Source organism: Scaptodrosophila lebanonensis, unplaced genomic scaffold, assembly GCF_003285725.1.
Source record: "Scaptodrosophila lebanonensis strain 11010-0011.00,11010-0021.00 unplaced genomic scaffold, SlebRS2 tig00000024-arrow-pilon, whole genome shotgun sequence".
Lineage (NCBI taxonomy): Eukaryota > Metazoa > Arthropoda > Insecta > Diptera > Drosophilidae > Scaptodrosophila > Scaptodrosophila lebanonensis.
In genome coordinates this window covers 17,093,997-17,111,841 of record NW_022060538.1, presented here as the reverse complement: position 1 = coordinate 17,111,841, position 17,845 = coordinate 17,093,997, and the positions used below count along the sequence as shown (strand labels likewise).

The 17,845-nt window shown below is 39.3% G+C and overlaps 4 protein-coding genes across 6 annotated transcripts; 1 reads left to right on the top strand and 3 right to left on the bottom strand.

Moving 5' to 3' along the window:
• Positions 1–386: 386 nt before the first annotated feature.
• LOC115620452 (protein sneaky) lies at positions 387–6,178 on the bottom strand. The gene is made up of 9 exons (XM_030513683.1): positions 5,932–6,178; positions 5,080–5,878; positions 4,898–5,019; positions 2,016–2,146; positions 1,713–1,931; positions 1,516–1,643; positions 1,217–1,460; positions 1,056–1,146; positions 387–574 (listed from the first exon to the last, which is right to left on the bottom strand). Exons 1-9 carry the CDS (start codon positions 6,176–6,178, stop codon positions 399–401), a joined length of 2,157 nt encoding a protein of 718 aa, XP_030369543.1. The 3' UTR covers positions 387–398.
• Positions 6,179–6,776: 598 nt separating this feature from the next.
• On the bottom strand, positions 6,777–8,901 carry LOC115620891 (guanine nucleotide-binding protein-like 3 homolog). Its single transcript, XM_030514374.1, has 5 exons — positions 8,783–8,901; positions 7,830–8,715; positions 7,508–7,767; positions 7,038–7,442; positions 6,777–6,979 (listed from the first exon to the last, which is right to left on the bottom strand). Exons 1-5 carry the CDS (start codon positions 8,802–8,804, stop codon positions 6,804–6,806), a joined length of 1,749 nt encoding a protein of 582 aa, XP_030370234.1. The 5' UTR covers positions 8,805–8,901; the 3' UTR covers positions 6,777–6,803.
• Positions 8,902–8,974: 73 nt separating this feature from the next.
• On the top strand, positions 8,975–10,341 carry LOC115621170 (28S ribosomal protein S11, mitochondrial). Its single transcript, XM_030514733.1, has 5 exons — positions 8,975–9,228; positions 9,285–9,415; positions 9,474–9,574; positions 10,008–10,073; positions 10,129–10,341. The coding sequence occupies exons 1-5, from the start codon at positions 9,020–9,022 to the stop codon at positions 10,234–10,236; spliced, it is 615 nt and encodes a 204-aa protein (XP_030370593.1). The 5' UTR covers positions 8,975–9,019; the 3' UTR covers positions 10,237–10,341.
• LOC115621168 (kelch-like ECH-associated protein 1) lies at positions 10,273–17,558 on the bottom strand. Of its 3 annotated transcripts, none has more exons than XM_030514731.1 (6): positions 17,518–17,558; positions 13,408–13,727; positions 13,077–13,334; positions 12,330–13,012; positions 12,060–12,265; positions 10,273–11,553 (listed from the first exon to the last, which is right to left on the bottom strand). In XM_030514731.1, the coding sequence occupies exons 2-6, from the start codon at positions 13,717–13,719 to the stop codon at positions 10,688–10,690; spliced, it is 2,325 nt and encodes a 774-aa protein (XP_030370591.1). In that variant the 5' UTR covers positions 13,720–13,727; positions 17,518–17,558; the 3' UTR covers positions 10,273–10,687. The 3 variants fall into 3 exon arrangements, with proteins under 3 accessions (XP_030370591.1, XP_030370590.1, XP_030370592.1); XM_030514730.1 differs by lacking the exon at positions 17,518–17,558 and adding an exon at positions 14,961–15,421; XM_030514732.1 differs by lacking the exon at positions 17,518–17,558 and having other exon boundaries at positions 13,077–13,356; positions 13,408–13,529.
• Positions 17,559–17,845: the final 287 nt, after the last annotated feature.

Here is a 17,845-nt window from a genome sequence, read left to right as displayed (position 1 = left end):
ACCACACACCCTCTTGTGAAAGAATGTAAGTGTTAGTAAACAGATTTTAAACACTCTTGGACTTGAGTCATTTTGAATTTAACGAAGACATATGCATATAGACATACTTACAATATCTTCAAAATGATCAAATATTTAATAAATGTGAATATTTGTAGTTATATTGTTAAGTTTTAAGAAATTTTTTGTAATAAAATTTCGATATATTTACGGCTTGTCTTTTATTGGGCAGCTCTTAACTAGTATACTAGTATTGCGATAGTTATCTCACAATAATCCGATAAAATCTATAACCACAAAGCAGTGCACTTTGAAGTGCTAGCATCCGAAAAAAAAACTTACCAGACCTCTTGTTTACATAGTAATGATTAATTTATTTACACTTTTCTTTGACTTTGTCATTTGTCTTTTCTATAGCTGTATACATCCGAACTACTCCCACTCTCCTTTGCCTTCGAATAAACAGACTCAGATTTCATAGTGTGCTCGCATGAAATGCAGGTGCTATTCAATTCCAGACTGCATTCATGACAATAAGGAAGACCACAGTTCGGACACACGACAAATATGTGATCTGCAGAATAGTCAATAATTAGAACAAACTTATAAATAACAAGTAAAAAAAGCTAAAGTCGGGTGTGCCGACTTTGAAATACTCTGTTTATATGTTTAGAATAATTATAGAAATTAATTATTATAGAAATTTTTATATTCTCTGAGATCCAGGTGTTCATACGGACAGACAGATAGGGCTAGATTGACTCGTCTCGTCATGCTGATCAAGAATATATATACATTGTGGGATCTGCCACGCCTCCTACTGCCTGTTACATTTTCAGCTCCCGCAAACGTAATATACTCTTGCACATTTTATGTACAGAGCATAATTATTGGAGGAAACCATTTTCCAGTCTCTTAGGCCTTAAATATACATTTTAAAGTTTCGGTAGGTGTTTGGACTATTTAGACATTTGACAAGCAATTAGTAAGGACAGGCAGAAAGATAGTTTCGTTAGGTTAATAAAAACCATGTACACTTCTTAAAGAAAACTCACCTTCTAGAGCTTCACAAATCAGGCACTTTCTTTTCGCACACTTAAAAGCGTACAGACAACCAAATAATTCCGGATAGCGCAGGCGCAAACGCTGTATAATAATATGCATAGTAGAAAAATATGTTATTAAGAAACTTTGTTGAGAAGATTAATTGACAGACCAGACAAATATTAAAATTATCCTGCACCCTCTGAGTAGCGAGGTTCTGTTCGGCTTTCTTTCGAATAATTTCGAAATTTGAATGGCGTTCCCTGAGCATGCGGTTGTAAAGGAAGAGAATACGCTGTTTCTCCCGCTTGTAATAAAAGTAACTGCAAATGACTCGGCGGAGCCTCAAGAAAGTGGTGCTCTGATATATGAGCAGAATTATGGCTAAGTACAGCAGTAAAAGTCTGGTATAAAAGCTGAAATAAGTGCAAATTCAAATTGGGGTCTTAAAGCATAACTACGAGAAGTTACCTGGAGGGCAGCACATGGGCCACTGGTAGGCACTCCTTGTTAGAGAGGGACGTTGAAACTCGTTCATGGATGTTGAAATTTTTCATTGTGGTACGTAGTAGCCTTGCCATTATACCCGTCCCGTTGATCTGTTTTGAATATAATTAATGATATTAAGGCAATTTCGTTAGCAGAAAGAAATCATTTGTTTTACGCACGTGAAAGCGAACCTCGTGCTCGCCCTCCTGATGGTAGTTAATTAATGAGCGTCTGTGTATGATGCCCAGAAGGTTAACAACCACACGATCTAGTAGTACAAATAGACCAGCCGTGATTATTTCTAGAGATAGCTGTAACAGGTGATACACTACGGTGCTCGACTCCTCCGAGGTGCGACTGCACAAGTTGTCCACATCAACAAAGTGCGATTTCTCGTACTGGAAACGACAAAGGTAATATTACTCAAATTTTGGCAGTACATAGCTCCAAGAGTATTTTATGTACATATCTAAAGGACTAACACTTCTTAGTGGTAGTATAGATCGCTTGCCCAAATCCTTCCGACGCCCGTCAACATGCTTGAAATAGTCGGTTATGTAGAAATTATCAAAATCGATGTTACTTCTGTATAATAGGAAATACCGAATTGATGCTGTAAAATACGTCCAGGTTAATATAATTATATGATTTCTGTATGTACATCTACGTTCTTGCTATGAGCCTGCCTAACCTAAAGACGCACTTTCTGTGTTGGCCCATGTGAGGGGTACAAGAGGTAATTATTCTTTTATTTAGTCACACATTTTGGAGGCAATTCTAATGTGATTATATTCATATTTGTATAGACTGTACCCAAAGGGTAAAAGGCTATACTAGTTTTGTGCGAATGTATGTAACACACAGAAGGAGGCGTGGTAGACCCCACAAAGTATATACATTATTGATCAGGATGAAAAGACATGTCGATATAGCCATGTCCGTCTGTCCGTCCGTCTGTATGAGCGCAAGGATCTCAGGAAGTACAAGAGCTAGAATAATCAAACTTGGTATTCAGATTCTCCTAAGACCGAGAAAGGTCTCAAAGATATTCGCGCTGGTGTCCCCCAAGGAAGCGTCCTCGGCCCGCTTATGTACAATGTTTACACGGCCGACCTCCCGGTGCTACTGATCCCCAACATTATGGTAGCCACATATGCCGACGACACGGCCTTCCTCACCGTAGCAGACACCCCAGCAGAGGCCTCCCAGGTAATGCAAGAGCAACTCCATCTGCTTAACTCGTGGCACAAGAAGTGGAATATCTCTGTTAACAGCGATAAGTCCACCGCCACCACCTTCTCCACCCGCTTCGGCAACTGCCCACCAGTTAGCCTCAATGATACTACAATCCCAGAAGAAGACACTCCCAAATATCTTGGCATCACCCTCGACAGGAGGCTAACGTGGAAACCGCACCTGCAGAAGAAGCGCCGCCAGGCAGAAGACCGCATTAAAGCGTTCTACTGTCTGATGGGTAGGAGATCCAAGCTGCCGACGTCATCAAAGCTTCTTGTATACAAGGCGATCATCAGGCCAATCTGGACATACGGTATCCAATTGTGGGGCACCGCCTATAAAACTAATGTCCGAATTATACAGACATTCGAGAACAAAGCTCTCCGCATCGCCACCAGCGCTCATCCTCTGCACGACAACGACACTATTCATGAAGTCCTCAGCTTCCCTTGGGTGAAGGACGAAGTTAAGAAAATCAGCAAGCGGTACATGCAGAGGCTACATGACCACCCCAACAACTTGGCGATGAACTTGCTGGACAACAGCGAACGGACCAGGAGGCTGCTCAGGACCCATCCTCTGGACCTCCCCAGGGACTAGCCGGATACTACAACTACACTCTAAATGAAATAATAAACTGAGAAGTTTATCTTTATCAAATTTAATGATTGTCCATGATGGACAGTTTTAAATAAAATACGAAGAAAAAAAAAAAAAAAAATGAAAAGTTTGTGTTATAAATTTTTTCGACCGATTTCAAATTTGGGGACTGCAATTTACGTAACTAAATCTACAACTTTGCGTTCAAGGATTTTCAAAATATGCATTTTACAAATGCAGGCAGAACAAACAATACAAAATTTCAAACAGTTGGGGACAACTATGTATACCCACATACAAGCAACAGTTCGTGTCTATGTATGAAAAAGTAAAGAGAAACATGCATGCATATGTACACACATATGTATGTATGTATGCCTGTGTACGTACATAATGTATGTACATTGTATGTATGTATACATTGGACCATCGAGCACTGTTGTTTGATTGTAATAAATAATGTTCTATGGTTTTAAATCAAATTTTTAAAACGAAAACAACAACAACTGGAAGTCATTAGCTCGCGCTTCTTCTTTCGTTTTGATCATTTACGCCTGTTAATTTCAAAGGCAAAATGCCAAAAGTTTACAGTTACCGTCGCTAGGCAACGACTGCGTAAGCGATAGTAAAGCAGAAACCGAAAGCGTAACTACGCATATTCTGCTTCGCGTTGCGGGCAGATGTACATATGTATGTTTGTATATGATTTGTTCTAATTGATCTCAATAAATTATAAGATTTATTATTTAAATTTTCTGTTGATTATATCGACGGATTCAACTATCGATAGTTTTGATGTTCTAACATTTAGAGCATCCGACATATGCCCATCTCTAGCATCTCAGCTGATCGCATATTTACAGCGACTTATCGTTTTAGTGTTAGCTAACAACGCTACAAATATACTCTGAACAAATCTAAGAGTCATTTACCGTTAAGCCTATTTTGTGAGTGTTTTCATGCGATTTACAAAAGCAGAAAACATCTTTTCCATTCACAACAATCATATTTGGAATTGAAGACACAAATTAGTGTTGAATTAAAAAATTTAATACATACTTGTATATGTATGTATGTATGTATGTATGTATATAAGCGGATAACGCCTGCATGAAAAATTTAAATGTATGTACATATCAGCGTTGCCGAACGCTCCAATTTTGGCGGGACGTCTCGATTTATAAATCAAAATTAAATGTCCCGCGTCGGACTTTTCGGGGATAACTCGACCGTGCGTACAACGTGCTGAGGAAGCACACAGTTAAGTCAGGACTGGCAATCCGCCCGGTGCGTAACGAAGATACATATGTGCATATGTATGTATGTACGTATAGCCATACATAGTACTTATTGTACTATATTTGCTATTTGGAAAATGAACTCTTTAAAAAACTTTAGAGAGCGTCGAAAGAAGAATATCATATAGTAAATAAACTTATAATTATAAGCACATTTTACTTAGCCCAGCAAAGACGGGCAAGACCTGCTAGTAAACTAATATATGATTGTGAAAGCTTTTGGTACATACCACATATTACACGGAATAGGAAAAGGCACAGAACTTTTTCGATGATTAACATGATGGCATCAAATATACGTTTACGTCGATTGAAGTCCTCGGTAAACTCATCTGATGATTGCTGGGCCGTTCTAAGAATTCCTACGAATTAGTAATTGTTAAATGCATTAGACAAGGATGGTTAATAAAACCTCAAATGCTCTTGGGCCGTTGAATTCTGCATATTGTATGTAATTTCAATGTCGGAACTGTTGTCGTACAGTTCCCGCTCGGTTTGCACCATGTCCACGTAGGTCTGACCAAAGTCCTTGGGCACCACTTGTGAGGCATCGCACACCTTGTCCGGATTGCCGAAAATGTTTAGTTTGCATATGATATCGACCCGGTAGGGCCAACAAATCGCAGTGGCCACAAAGTCGGGAAAATTTGTTGTGCATTTTCTATATCCCTGCTTAAAAAGTTCCTGGCATACCCGGTGTCCGCTGCGCAATTGATGCTTGCAGCGATTCCTCATATTGCGCACAAATTTTTCCTGAATATCCGCCGCCGTAGGCACCTCAGATTTGGTTGTGTTCGTGCCCCGGCGTTCCCTATAGTCTCGAAACAGCGCCAAGGTATCGTTTGCCCCAAATTTATCGTCCTCAATGTTCGCATGCTCAACGCCATACTCTAGATCCGCCAATATATCCTCCAGCTCTTTAAACGTCATCTGTATCTCTGCAATATCACCCTTCATATGCTGTAGCGTATTTGTGAACGGCTTAGCCATAAGATCGAAGCGCGTCTTAGTCAAGTTGTAGGTAAGTACGGTGGTACAGGCGAAGACGCGTGCCGCCTCACCCGCGTTCGTGGATAAATTGTCTATTGGTCCCGAAATAACAAAGGCAAAGGCAATTGCACGCAGGTAGCTTCTTCCTGATTTTCCCACCAGAGCCACGAATATCAGCAGTGTAATCGACCGCACATTACGACTGACAGCAAAGGCCAATCCTGCATAAGGCTCACTTACAAGGGATAGAAGCAGTTATGGAAAGGAAACTTACCATTAAGTACAATGAACACACCAAAAATGGGCACATTGGCAAAAAATCGGGTTAAATTAAAGTTAAGAGCTACCAATTCCCACAGCAAATAAGCCAAGAATAATCCCAGTAAAAAGCTACAAACATAGCGAACCACTTTAATTTGATTATCATCATTATCGCGGCCGTACAGGAGACAATATATTTGGCGGCCTGATCCCGAGCGCGCTAAAAGCGTTCTCGTAAATTTAGTTAAAAAGTGAAACATTAAATCAAAGTCAAAGCTAACTTGATATGTAACAAAGCAGCAGCAAAAAGCTACTGACTGTCAGGACAACGATTCTTCAATAGGCAATCTACTTGTAATTATATATTAGCTATATAAGATTAATAATAAATTTATATTAATAGAAAATTACAATTATGAGTTCAGAAGTTCAATAGTTTTCAATTTTTATAAATTACTCTAATAACTTCTCTACTCGACTCCAATTTTATTAAGACACTCAATTGCTTTAATTTCGATGTTTCAATACAAATTACAGTGGACTTCAAACAATAGTTGGGGCTCTTTTTGATGTTAATGGTGTTGTGTCTGCGATTTGTTGAGGCTCTTCTGGTATCAGTTGAATAATTTAAGTACCTGTTTGAAAACAGACTCCCTGGATAAGGCACAATACGAGTAAAAGGAAAGATGTTACGAATTGAATTACAATTATTCAATCAGTACTAGAACGACCTCAACAGCTCACACAAGTTCGATTTTGATATTTTGAAGTGTTTCTTATTTTCCAGAGCTGCAATTTGTATTTGTTTATTATATGTAGAACAGCCGTCTAAGAAGAAATTATATAAGTCAGTGCACCTAATTATCTAGTCATTTCATAACAGTTTTATTCAATAACATAGTCTTCGTCAAAATCATACTTGTCAGCTTTTGTGCTGGCCGAACCTAAGCTAAAGTTATCCAATACATCTGTGATTTTGGTTAGTTTCTTTTCGTTGCGAGCATTTTGCTTTTTCTTCTTTTTCTGTCCCTCTTTGATGTTTTTGTTTAGCGATTGGTTTTCTGAAAATAAATAACAGTTTGTGAATGGGCTATTCATCAGGTAAGCAACAAAGTTTACCTTCTAATAGCAATACCGGATCTGGCTTTTCTTTTTTGTCATCGGCTTTTCTCTTACGACCTTTTTTAGATGTTTCTTTTTCGTTAATCACTGCACTGGCTGAAGCTGTTGGTTGTTCTTCAGCACGAGGTGTTTTCAATTCAAGTGGACCCGTCGAAGTTATTTCCATTACTTCGTCAGCCTTCACCTCGCATTTGCTCAATATATCTGTTTCCATTGCCTCAAAGTTATCAATATCGAACTCACGGGCTTCCGCGTGCACAATAGCCGCACTTACGTGCACATCATGACTATCCTGGGTCTCTGGTGGCTGTGTACAGTATTTAATCTTGCCTGTGTTCCAATCATTCAATACACTGCGTGCTGCCGCCACAACATCGGGCACACCCTTCTTAAGGAATTTTCCTGTAAATCGAATTCATCAATGAGTCTTTTAGAAACAGTGTCACCAAAAATGTGTAGTCACTCACCCATTCTAGCCGCTTTTTTGGCAAAGAACTCTTCGAAAGTATCATAGTTGGCAATATCATACATTTTGCAGAAATACTCTTTGCTGGCACGCTTTAAAACACTCTCTGCTATAGTAAATGGATCCTTAACGTCGCCAACACGTTGCGCGTTCTTAAGCACAGCATGTGAGTTTTCTACATTGTTGGCAGAACTGGTGAAGACGATACCCGGGCAATCAATTAATTTGATTTTCGAATCTAGCTCCACTTCTTGCATGGATCTGTAATTAAAGCACAGTTAAGGAAACTCTGTAAGGTATATTATAAGTAAGTAAGTAAGTACTTTGTTACGCCTGGTGTGCTGCCCACCATGCACGAACGTCCTCGAGTGAGGGAATTGATGATGGAACTCTTGCCAACATTCGGTATACCTACGACACCAACACGAATTGATGTCTTAATCCCTTTATTGCGGCAGTAGTTGGCCAGCATGGACATAAGCAGCTCAGCCCCAATGCAAACTGATCCTTGCATGGCCTCATCGGTTTTCATTTCACGCAGCTTACGACGGCCGAGTCGGGAGTTTTGATCTTGTGTGGAGGCTTTAAATGCTGTTACAGGTCCACTACGTCGCAAATACTTGATCCAATTGTTCAAGTTTTCTCTTGGCACTAGGTCAGCTTTATTCAAAACAAGTACGAGACGCTTGTTGCCTGGTGCACTGCGCACAGCACGTTCTACTTCATTGCAACGCGTTCCAAGTGGGTCGCGTGCATCGACTACCTCTAGCACTACGTCCGCGTTTTCAATAACCTTGCGAAACTCCTTAAAGTATTGCTTCAGCGATTGCTCCTTTGTGGACGCGTTTTTGTATTTCTTCTCATTTCCATCTACATCATCGTTTTCATGCATAATACCATGCACTGTGCCCCTCATGTCAGCATCCATCACCATCGACTCCAACGTCTTGGCTTTGTTCAGCTCGCGTTCTGCCTTGAACGCCTCACGACGGGCTTGGCGTTCCTCTTCCTGGCGTTTTTTCGCTTCCTCCACTTCCTTTAGTATCTCATCTTTAAACGGACATATATTGGGAATTTGTATCAGCTTTTGCTTTTTGCTGCCTTTCTTTGGATTCTTTTTGGCCGCGCGACGTTCCTTTCTGTTATGTTCCCTGACTTTTTTGTCGATCTTGTGCTTTAGTCGGCCGGTCAAGCGCTTGGATTTTTTAGCTGCAATGAGGAATGTATATGATGAGACGTCAGTTACTTAAAATGCCCAAGGATCGTAAAATTTTACTTTTCAATCGTTTTAAAGCCATTTTTATAACAATACGGAGAACTCGATCGGTCTTGGAGCACGTGTAAATAATGATTTTCCTCTTTCCATGTTGCCATTCGCCGTAACGCGTTAACACGCATTCAGGTTTTCGAACCGGCCTTGCCGGACTGGTGGACCTTAAAAAACAGGCCACACTTCGTCGTTGTTTGTGATGTAATTTATGAACAAATCGCGTCGTTAAACATATTCTGCAAAATGTTAATAAAAACAACGTTATTAACAGTTCTTCAACATGCCAAGTCCCTGGTGCGGCCGCCAATAGCTTTGGCACTACCTTCCAAAATACATACGAGCGCTAGCTTGAAAAAGGCAGAAGATCGCAAGGAAATGCTAGCATCCCTGCCAGCTAAAGATGAGGGTACGACCGGTGAGAAATCAGTTGACATTGATACCCTAATCAACAGGTATATATGATATTGTGTAACACGTTAGCCCATTTGTTAAATAAAACACTTTACAGAAAGGCCAAGTTTTTCCCGGATGCCGACACTGCCTCTCAGCTGTTCAACGGCATCCCTTTCAACGAACTCCCCATTTGCAACATTCGTGTGTCGCCAAATAACACAATTATTTCGGTATCGGATTACAAGGGTATGTTAGATGTTGTGTCTCAATAAGGCGACATGCACTATCATATTATTATTTACAGGGGTTCCCAGACTTATACGTTCATGTGGTATAGAAGGCTTCAAAAACACAAGAAAGGGAACAAATATTGCAGCTCAAGCCACGGCCGTTACCATAAGCGCAGTAAGTGTCATCGTTGAGTAAGGAAGGCACGATATATCTCCGATATCTTCTTGTAGCAAATCCTCTAGATTATCTTTGAATTTAGAATAAATAAGTAAACCAGTGTTCTTCGAAAAAAAATTATGCCCAGAAAAAAAAATCAGTTTGTAAATCTCTATGGATCTATGGACAGTTCTTAGAAAACAAAGATTGAAACTCGGTTTTATCGCAAAGTATTTATAGTATTTCAAATATAAAATATTTCGTTCGCTTATAATACTACTTATAAATATGACCCAGCATTTTAAGTATGAAAGCATCAAGATAATTTAAGGTGGTCAGAATACTTTCTTCCGGCTAATGAAATTATTTAGAAATAAAAGTTGTTATCTCTAATTTTATCACTAGAACACTGGATTTTAAATCGCTAGTACATTATTGATTTTTCTTATAGAAAGCCGTAGAACTTGGTTGGAAAACAGTCAGAGTAAAGGTACAAGGGCTGGGACCAGGACGCATGGTAAGTTCTTTAGGGAATGAGTTCGAGCTACATAATAATTCTCATTTCGTTTTAGTCTGCTATCAAAGGTCTACAAATGGGTGGTTTGAATATAGTGTCTATTACTGACAATACCCCCGTTTCATGGAACCCTCCACGACCTCGAAAACAGAGAAGCCTTTAATTCAGCACCGAAGAACGTTAGTCAAAGAATAAGTTATGCATGTTTTTTGTGTTTCTATTTAGATTTTGACATAATATAAATTGTACAATTCTAGCTAATGAAGTATTTATTTGGCTTTTTAAATTATACGGCATACAAGATATGTATGTTTAACCAAGGCAATCCCTATAACTATGTATGTGTAGTACGTACAAGTGCCGGCACAGGAAATGAAATTGGAATTTTCTGGGGTACATATTAATACACCTGCTAACTATGAACTTAATTTTAAAGACACATTAACCAATTGAAGCCTTAAACAATTAATATACAAAATAGCTTTTCACATTACACAGTAGAGGTTCGTTGGAATGGTTGTCTGCACGGAATTATAAGCCTTATAAATTAGAGGACGGTAAAGCTAAAATGATTGTGAATTCACAAATGTAATTGTTTGTGACGCCTTAAGTTATCATATATCGTATATTGTCTTGAGACGACGCCAATTGATGGTACTGAGTATCACATTTTGAACAACGTTGCGCACATGACTGTGCATGAGCGCATTCAGAATAATGCACCGTCTCCGCGTTTTGAATGACTCCTTTGGCGCAGGATTGAGTAGTTGAAGTGATGTGATTGGCAGGATAACGGGCTGTGCAGTTTTATTGCTATCAACGTCACTCAGGCTGTGCTGCCCACTTGTGTTCCCGTTGTCATCATGCCACGTCGGCTGCGCTCGCCTCTGAACAGTTTTTAACGACGCTTTCCACTTGCCTTCATATAGATAGTCCAAGCAATCTCTTGTGTTGTAGTTTGGTTTTTCTGTATTTTGGAACGCTTCCGTTTCGCAGTTGAAACATCCGCTTGATTCAAATGACGAATGAAATTGCATGTTAGACGAGCTGCCACAAAAGCTGGGACCTTTGGTGGAACAGGGGTCTTGTGACGAATCGCTGGGTCCGCCGTCAGTGTTTCCATCCCTTCTATACACTTCGCCCTCCTCGTAGTCCATTGAAGTACTAACACACGACGGCTGATATATAACTGCCGAAGCGTGACCCGAACGTCCTGAATTTAGCGGTGTGCCTTCCTCCCATGTGTTTGTGCGCGGATCGTATACTTCGACGATGGATAGAAAGTTGTTTCCATCAAAGCCACCAATGGCGTACAATTTTCCATCAAGCGGTGTAAGTGAGAGAGCACTTCGCGCTATTTGTATGGAAGCGACCATGTCCCACGTTTTGGTATCAGTATCATAGCGTTCCACAGTTGCCAGTTGCCGTGTTCCATCAAAGCCGCCTACCACGTATATGTATTGATTGATGGCCGCTACCCCTATAATTACAAATGGGTAAGTTCATATCCACGAAATACTTTTTAAATAAATAACGTTGTTGTAAAATATTTAAGGAAAAAAACATTTTCAGTAAAGTTCCCGGAATTCTTCATGTTTGTCAAAGTGGATTAATCTACCATAGAATCTGTTTTTGCACAAGAACCTCATCTGTCGGTATTAGCGGTTTGATTCGAAATTTTACCGTACACGACATAACAAATCCCCAACATGTATAAATATTACGAAACTTTATAAACACAAACATATTTCCTGGGACATGCTTACGGCACTAGCAACAGAATGAAATCTTTGAACAGATAATAGCTCGGTATGTAGGATACGAAAGCGATTGCAAAGTTCAACGTCAAATAAAACTAAATTAAATTTTTAATTAAATTAAATAAAGTTGAATTAAAGTAGAAATAAATATTTAATGACAACCGTAATAAATTTAAAGTAATCTGGTACTTGTAACACAAGGATGAATAAATAAACAAGTGCTTACCTGCACCACTGCGACCGATTTTCAGAGGAGGCAAGAAACTCCATTCGTTATTTTCCGGATGATAGCACTCAACGCTAGCCAAACGCTCGACGCCGTCAAAACCGCCGATGGCGTAAAGCAAACGATTGACTACTACTACACCTACACCCAAGCGTTTGGCATGCATTGGCTGCACCAGAGTCCAACGGTCCTGATCTGGATCATAGCTGCAATGAATAACGTGTTCTGCATTATTGCCATTGATCATGGAGTGTACTAGATTATACTTACTACTCAACGGTGTTGTGATACTCCATTCCCGCCGAACCGCCTACTGCATACATGAATTCGTCCATTACGGCCACGCCTACACGATGACGGGGCACCGACATAGGCGCGCAGGGACGCCATGTTTCGCTTATGGCACTGTAGCGATCCACCCAATCCGAATCGTAAGATGAACCGATGTTGTTGTTGCGGCCGCCGACTGCATAGAATTTTCCTTTGAGAAAGGCGGCGCCTAGGCCGGAACGGGGTATGCGCAGGTTTGGCAACGTCGTCCATGTCTTGTCATCCACGTTATAGGCCTCCAATATGTCGAGAGAATGCCGAAAGAATCCTCCCGCCACAAATATCATGCGTGTGGTGTTTGGAGTGCGTTCCTTTACCCCCGGACATTTGTGGAGTGTCAGATCTTTAAAGATCTTGGCCAAATATTCGCGACACGCTGGTACTTTGCGCAGCACATCGCAGTTTTTCATTTGCTCCTTCAGGAAGTTGGGCGTCAGAAACTGGCAGCGGACGGCACCCAGAATGTGTTCCATTTTACTGTGCCGATTATCTTCATCGTACTTCACCCATTTCAATACCGCATTGTAGACCTCTCGCTCTTCCTGGACATTCAACTCATCTCGTCTGATGAGCGCTATAAGCTGATAGGCAGAAAGTTGTAGAAACTCTTCCTCCTGACATACCTGCCAGCGTTAAAAATAAAAAGCGTTATAAAGATTTTAACTCCAACGAAGCCAAGTCGCCTACCTGCGTGAAGTGGCGCTCAATGAAGTGATTGGCTTTCTTTTGGAGATCCACACAGCCGTGCTGTTCAGCGAAATTTGCAATGCCGATCGCGTTTGTTGGATCCAACTGGCGTTCCAAGAACGCACAGCAGGCATCAATAACATTTGGCACTTGGAACATGGTCGCCGCGGGCAGAAGCTGGCACACAGTAACCTCGGTCACACGGATCGACCCTGTGTACATAAAATAGAGGAGGCGAGACATTGCTGTCGGGCAAACCTATGGAGACATATCGCAAAAACTGTTCATCTATTATAGCAACAAAGTAAATATGTGAATGGTCTTTGCTTACCCCTTGCAATTGCACTCGGGACATTTCTGACTCTTTCAGACCACCCGTGAACATGGCCTTGAAGTAGGGCGATGCCGCAGACAGCACAACCTTATGTGCTGGGAATAACTCTTTTTTCACCTCCAGCACAACGTCTGTAAGCATGCCATGGGAACGCATCATGAACATCATTTTCAGGGCCTCCTTAGCATAATTGGCCATGCAGAATGTCATGTCGTCGTCAGTCGCGTCGTGGTCATCGATGGTGGACCGTGGCGAATCAAACCGCCCACATGTTGTTGCGAGGGAACAACTATCAGAGTGGTCGTTCATCTCTATATCTGAAAGTTTTTAAAGGAACAATCTTAGAGCGGTAATCTCGATCTTTTTGGCGAATTTGTAAATTGGGCTTTGCATTTTCGGTGTTTTGGTAATACTTATTTCAGTTCGCTGGCCTGTTTATTATGTCTTTCATGGTGTATATGATATGATCATAAAGTTCAACAGCAATAAAGCGCTAAATAACAATTCAAAATAAATGATGTTGCAATCCCCGTACCCACAGATACTACTTGGATTATTCGTCACATGCCGCGTCAAGATGTTTTATTTGATACAATAACGACCCAACATTTCAGAAATTGTATTCACGGAGTCACCGTAGATAATTATTTAGCTATGTCATTGCTGATAACAACACATCAGCAAACGAGCGATTAGAAACTTATGAGCAGGACTTGCATTCAGAACAATTTGATTCTACATAATGGTATTAAACTACATACATACATACATATGTATGTATATTTTGCAGGCGTGGACTTTGAACATATTTTTGTTTGTATCTGCGAGCATGATTGGAAAAATCGGCACTATATTTGCGAACGCTTGACTATATTTGGCACGAAAAATATACCTTTAAATTCAAATGCAGCTGCTCTTAAAATATAAATGATTGATTGTTTAGAATTTAATTTTATTGTAGATAAATATAGCCTCTTGGTATGCTCCCTTCTTCATCTGGATAATATATGTACATACTACATTATATGAACAATAAAACGATTTTATTATACCCGACCCATATGTATTCGCGCACTTACATTTTTTAGTTTTCATGGTAGTTTTTATATAAACAGGTACAGGTACAATGTGACTGTTTTGCTTTGCCACTTAGCCAGAAGTGCCTCTCTGATACATACATATATACGTATATGTACATATTTAAGTAAAATACCAAGTCATGGGGCTTATTAAACATCGCTCGTATACTGTATTTCAGAACCTCTATTCTTTGATAAAACACCAAGAACCCAATACCAATGTCCAATACCTTTATAAAATGTTGAAGGGTATAGAAAAATTTAATGTGGCTATCAGAGGGGTTTCATAAATTTTGCGATTCATTATTGTGGTGCGAATAAGCAAACTTGATTGATAAAATGCACAGTCATTCTCACATTTATTCCACACAAAGGCAAACAAGAAAAATAAAATAACAACTGTAGACGTGTTAGTACTCCGAATGCTCAGGAAGTTGGCTGTAAAATATAAAGTAGGAAGAATAAACGAACCTTTATTCCCGCGCTTAGGTGGTGATGCAAAACCATTCTGAAAAGATGCCCCCTGAACATCTGGGTGAAGTGTAGGGGAAGCGATCAGATTTGCAATTTGCTGCGGCATACTTGAGCACATGATTTGGGGTAACAATATACATATGTATGTACATCTGTATATACAGAGCGGATGCGCGATAAAAAAAGGCACCTAAAGTCCACTATGAAGACATAATGTCTTTACACTGTTTGCCATAACTATTTTATTTTTTTGTTATCAAACCACGATACGTCATTAACAAGTTCCGTTAGCACGTCCGGGGGAATACAATACATACATATGTATGTATGTATATTCCAATTCTTAAGCTTCGTCACTAGCACAACACCAACAAAGCATGCAAACTAGATTTTTGAAAATGAAATTAAAATTGTGAAAACAGATCAACCGACAGCCGTCCGACACCGCAGACCGATCGTGCGTACGCTGGGCAGAGCTCGACGGTACTGATTACTGACTTCGCTTTAGGACTGTTGACGCCTCGGGTGCGCCGACTCTTCAGCTACATTCGTATGTACATACATACGTGTACAAGTATGTACATGCTCAAGTTCATGTCCGCTCATTACCTGGCGAAGTGAAAAGAACCGAAGTCAAAGACGTGTGCGTGCTTATAAGCGCGGAGGCGAGCAATAGTTGTAATGGTTTTGAAATAGAGTACAGCCATAGGGTTTTTGACACAAATGCTTAATAAATCGAACCTGGGAATTAAAACATCTGGAAACTCGAGCTGGCTTGCATACAATTTCTAAGTTGGTGGGCGTTATTTTAATTAAAATACCGCTTACCCGGAGCTTGGAAATACTAGATACAGAAAGAGGCGTGTCAGACGAATCGATATAGATATATCCGTCCGTATGAACACAGCACTTTTGAACCATAGCAACTAGGGTCTCTAAACTATTTATAGACTAATTTAATCAATATGAATAGCAAGTACACATACAAAACTGATCGGTGTAAAAAACATTCTTAGTAAAAATACTTTTACTGATTAAGAAGGTATCTTAAGCGAATGTGGTGTTTATGAATTGTGTATAGTGCTCCATGACATTTTAAAGTTTAATTTATCATATAGCCAACATTTTTGTTGTTTCTTACGATATCTAAGCCAAAATTTGCATTTATCAGCTACATTTTTCCAAATAATATGCGCTTTATAAACTAAACTTTATTTAAGTATTAAAATATTAAATAAACTAACATGTACCCTTTGGGAAAAGAGTATACAATAATCGTTTGATTCTTTATAAGTATAAGACCATTTCATGCTATAAAAATATTATTCTATATGATGTACGTAGCTGGTACAAAGAACCTTTCAATTGAATGCTCCAATTCCCATCATCAGGGTTATATTTGATAGCGATGACCAATTTTAACATATGTACATACTTTAGTTTTTCAACAAATAAATAGTTTACTGTGATCCCTAATTGTAACAATAAGGCGTTCTTATTTTCGAGTGGTTACTGTATTTATAGTTTACTTTTACTTTGTCGCGTTATAATGAATGGTGGCAAATTTTATATTTTAACATACATATGTACATATATACAAACAAATGTATGTATAATACACATACTCCTCTTTGGTATGTACGCATGTATGTTTTATCTGTAAACAAATATAAAACGTCATATGCATGAACTTTTGTTCCCCTGCTTATCTCTTACGCGAGGAGTTTCATTTACGTTGTTTTAATCAGGTATGCAAGAAAACAACAACCATACAAAGTATGCATGGAGAAACTGTCAAATCATGATGAGAAGCAAACCAGCACATACATACATACCCACATAGGTGAATGTACATTTAATATTACACATACACACGTGCGTATGGATGTATGTATAAATAAAAGCAGCCGGCGCAAAAGTGTGTTTGTGGGGGAGACTATCGATACAAATGTATGTACATATATGCATATCTACATGCATACATACATACATGGAAACATTGGCATAAGCAACCAAAATAGCAGCAACTTGTTGAATATCTAACTGGAGAACGGAAGCGAGTCAAGTTATTAAATGGAAAATGTGAATAAACAGTTATAGTGGGAAGAGGTAAACGTAGCGTCATGCACCGTTCAACCATACATGTACATATGTATATGTTACGAACAGCTGATTAGAGCACATAGGCTTAGGTCGGCAGATGGAAAATCTTGTAAATTGTATGTAAGCCGGGTTGATTGACATTTCATTAAAAGTATCAGCATTTGTTGTAATCTGCTTACAGTTTGTTTGTATGGTTTAATATTTGAAGTACTTGATAAGCAAACATTCTTTTTGTTTACAAATTTATAGTCCTCAATACATATGTATGTACGTACATATGTATGTCAGCATATACTTGCACATACATATGTATGTGTACAGTGATGAACTGGAAACGTTTCCCTCTGACTTGCCAAGCTTTATAACACAGGTTTTTACATCAACAATAATTTGCATTTATAGTATGTTGAATGTTCTTTCTTTTTATCGTTTTTCTGCCATGCACACCCACCTTTTGTGTTATTTTCGCTAGTGTTTTCACTTTTTAGTATCTTAACTACACAATCACTAACTCACTACGAATCTTGACAAGGTTGCAGGGATTCATGGTAATGTTATCGTTTCCACTACAACGCTTTAATATTTTGCAGTTGTGAAACAAATAGTAAATCATAGTTACATTTTTCATTGCCACTAAATAAATAAATCTTGGTGGTAGTAAGAAAAGGGGGTAGGAGAAAGTTATGAACATTTTCGAGCACGCAAATTCCAATAAGAATTTAAAGATAAAGATTATAAGCGACTGTTATGCCGCCGATAATGGACTATCGAATTCAAAA